The sequence below is a fragment of the Rosa chinensis genome, chromosome 6 (assembly GCF_002994745.2).
Source record: "Rosa chinensis cultivar Old Blush chromosome 6, RchiOBHm-V2, whole genome shotgun sequence".
NCBI classification, from domain to species: Eukaryota; Viridiplantae; Streptophyta; class Magnoliopsida; order Rosales; family Rosaceae; genus Rosa; species Rosa chinensis.
In genome coordinates this window covers 60,803,727-60,807,544 of record NC_037093.1, presented here as the reverse complement: position 1 = coordinate 60,807,544, position 3,818 = coordinate 60,803,727, and the positions used below count along the sequence as shown (strand labels likewise).

Genomic DNA, 3,818 nt, shown 5'->3' with positions numbered 1-3,818 from the left:
GCCGTACGTTTAGCCAATCAGTACCTACACATGAGGTATTTTAGGTATTTCATTTTAATTAAATATGTATAATTTTGAAATACAATTAAAAAACAGATAAATATGATTGGCTGGACGTACCAGTCACGTGACACGCATGCCCTACCTAAGAATTTCTCGATAAATCAAATGACATTAACCCATGAATTTTCATTTTTAATCTATAAAACCAGATCCATGAAAGTGAAGGGCTCTAACCAATATGAACATGAATAAAAAAAAACCCATAAATTTTCATTTTTAATTTATAAAACCAATCCATGAAAGTGAAGGGCTCGGATCAATATGAACATAAATAAATGTATATGAAATACCACCTGTAAATTAAGCAGCACACCATATTTTGTGTTTGCTAACTTACTACATAGATTTATTGATTCTGAATATTGAATGCATCATCAACACCATCATATATAGTTCTATTACAGTGAACACAAAACAAATATGATCATCAAAGTTGTTGTTTCTCGATCTCTCGAGTATAAATTGATTCTTAGAATAGTGAAGGGGATTCGATTACATATCTGTGATTTGGATTGATGGCTAGCTCTAGCTCTAGCTCCGGTGTAATAATTAAGGTCTACAAATCTTTAATCAGTGTGTCCCAAATTAGGATTGACCCAATCATCATACATATTGCTACATATCCAATTGCTCAGCATGCATCCACCTTTACATATTGCTACATATCCAATTGCTCAGCATGCATCCACCTTTATTTTAATTACTCCCCTCAACTGCTCATATTGCCTAGCTAACGAGCCTTTGAAGAACAAGAAGGAAGCGAGGCTAGCGGTTTAATTCTTTTTTAGCATCAATGGCATGGAAACAGAGCCAATGAGTAGTGAGAAATATTGCAGTCATATGTTGGCTAATTGGCTAGCATGAGACTAAAATTCCAAGATTCCTTAAAAACTATTATTACTATAATCAATGAATTTAATATATCCCCCCAAAGCTCAGATTATACGCGGTAATAATTCTAAGCTATGTGAACGTTATCTGTCATTCGCTCCATCTGCCTCACATCACATGAAGAATCTGTGGGACTATGACCTTAGATTTTCTTCAACAATATAACGTTCTTATTTATTTGAAACAGAAAACTAAATATTTTGATAAGTCAGAGTCATACATGTGAATTGAATTGGTCAGTTTGAATTTTCTGTTGGCTTATTTATTCAATAATAATCAGTTATAGCAAACGCCAACTGGTAACTACTGGTGGATAAAAGAAATGCAGGGTTTACACACAAAAACTCTACTGATGGGACCCATTTCTCTTCAATTTATTTTGTCTTTTGGGCAATCCCCAACTAGAATTTAAGGGCCAGAGAGGAGACTAGTCTCTTCCCTTCCTCAAAGACACCAGCTTCACTCTCACAAAGAAACACACAGACATTTCCCATTTTCCACCATACACTTTCAGAAAGAAACGTTCTTTTGCTTTGCTGCACAGCAATGGCAAGACCCCAGCAACGATACCGAGGCGTACGACAAAGGCATTGGGGCTCTTGGGTCTCTGAGATTCGCCACCCTTTACTGTAAGTACATGGTTCTTCCTCCATCGATCATCACATTGTTTGTTTGATTATGTATGGCAGTTTCAACTTGGAAAACTAAACTAAACGAAACGTTTGTTGGTTTTGTGTAGAAAGACTAGAATTTGGTTGGGAACATTTGAGACGGCTGAAGACGCAGCCAGGGCTTATGATGAAGCTGCCAGGCTTATGTGCGGACCTAGAGCCAGGACCAACTTCCCTTACAACCCAAATGCGTCTCAGTCCTCTGCCTCAAAGCTTCTCTCCCAAACTTTGACGGCTAAACTCCACAGGTGCTACATGGCTTCACTCCAAATGACCAAATCAACCCCACTCAAGCAGCCCAGCAAGCCCCAGCTGTCCTATGTTGACACAAAAAATGTTGGCATTGCTGAGAATGAGAAACCCAGCATTGAAGTGCCAGAGAAGAAACCAGCACTAACAGCTGAGCCTAAACAAGAACAAGAGCAAGAGCCAAATTGGGGATTTGTGAATAAAGTCAAAGTGGAGAGCACCCAAGATGAAGAATCCATAGAGCCTCTTGAAGATGACCACATTGAGCAGATGATTGAGGAGTTGCTCCATTATGGGTCCATTGAGCTATGCTCTGTTGTCACACCACCACAACCACCTCAGGCCTCTCTAATTTAAGCCCCAAAACCTCACTCAATCCCAGCCAATTGATATTTAAGTATCCTATTTCTTTCTCTGCCAATGCAAACCCATTTAGCAGATTTAACCCCAATTTTATCTTCAGCTCTATAACTCCATTAGCTAGATCTCCTTCAATTAATTAGGACTTGCTAGCTAGCTCCTGAGTAACCCATTTGATGATGGCATCATGCTATTGCTATATGTACATTGTTTATTTATCTATTTTGTATAATATTATTCCATGCTTTATTTATGGCTCTAGCTGTTTAATTCCAGTTCATCTTCTACTAAGTTCTATCTCTCCGCAATAAGTGGAGTAATTTAGGTGTTCTGAAAGTTGGGACATATTTGGGGTTTCTGTGCGTGCTAGCTAGCCCACTCATTCATTTTAGGTCCATGGAAGATAAACATAATCCTTACGAAATTGAAACTTCAATAAATCTAGTAGTGATGATTAGAGTGCCCTACAACCAATAACGATTTACTTGTTTAGGTTGAACTTGAAACCAGAGGACCACCATTCAGTTGGTTCTATCACTCCAATTTATTTCAATTGGGAGAAGAGTTTGATCGAGTAGGTCCTTTTCTTTGGATGCATAAATTTCAGATGTCAACGACTTTTTCTTACACGCATTATATTTGGACCATATACAAATATCATTCTCAATGTGTGTAACAAGGGCACCACAATTTTCCTTTCTTTGTATTCTTTTTACAAGGGGGCATAGTTCCAAAGCAAACACATACATTTTCCTCAGAGATTTTCACAATGTAAGTTGTCATTGTACGTTATTTATAGAGTTGAAGATACTCGTACACAAGAGTTTAAACAAGTGTGATATTCGCCTTCTACTAGTACCGAACTTTAGTAAGAGCATTTTTAGCATACTCTCTATATTGGCTCCTTAACTAGTTTAGAGAGCATGTTTAGTTTTTTTTATATCTATTTTAGCAATTGCACTAGACTACTAAGGGCTCTCCATTATAAGAGCATCTCCAACAGTAGAATTTATATTTTAGTTAAATTTAGCCAGAGTTAAGAAATATAGCTATTATTAATTTAACAATGTTACTCCAGTCGTAGTAGCTATTATGAGTGATATACTATATTTTATCGAATTGTAAATTGACATGTGGACAAGAGAGGAGAGAGAAATATTACTTTTACTTTAGCTATTCTTGATTGTCTAGCTAAATATAGCTAGTCATTTTAGCTAAAGTTAAATTTCACTTAGCTATAACTAGTATGTTGGAGTTGAGTTTTCCTTAAAAAATAGTTATATATATAGCTAAAAATTGAATTTAGCTATTCTGTTGGAGATGCCCTTACTTTTAGCTATCTCGTTCTTAAATATAGAGAGCGAGATGAGATTCTCTATAATTTAAAATAAATGTTTTGAGTTATTTTATGTAGTTCATAAATACATTTAAACTATTTAATCTTCATTTAAAAAATAATATAAATTTAAAATTAGCTAAAATAAGAGAGTTTCTATTGGGACATCCAAATCTGCTCACTTGACCTCACTCTATTATGAATTATTAAATGACATATATAACCTGCTATAAAATGACTATTAAGGA

General features: G+C 35.8%; 1 protein-coding gene across 1 annotated transcript; it reads left to right on the top strand.

Moving 5' to 3' along the window:
- The first annotated feature begins 1,373 nt into the window (after positions 1 to 1,373).
- On the top strand, positions 1,374 to 2,495 carry LOC112172781 (ethylene-responsive transcription factor ERF003). The gene is made up of 2 exons (XM_024310257.2): positions 1,374 to 1,583; positions 1,694 to 2,495. Exons 1-2 carry the CDS (start codon positions 1,501 to 1,503, stop codon positions 2,229 to 2,231), a joined length of 621 nt encoding a protein of 206 aa, XP_024166025.1. The 5' UTR covers positions 1,374 to 1,500; the 3' UTR covers positions 2,232 to 2,495.
- The last annotated feature ends 1,323 nt before the right edge of the window (positions 2,496 to 3,818 follow it).

Bases quoted from the DNA above. Each gene is read 5' to 3' on its own strand.
- LOC112172781 (XM_024310257.2), top strand. From the start codon at position 1,501: ATGGCAAGACCCCAGCAACGATACCGAGGCGTACGACAAAGGCATTGG. The intron at 1,584-1,693 runs GTAAGTACATGG...GGTTTTGTGTAG, and splicing joins GAGATTCGCCACCCTTTACT to AAAGACTAGAATTTGGTTGG.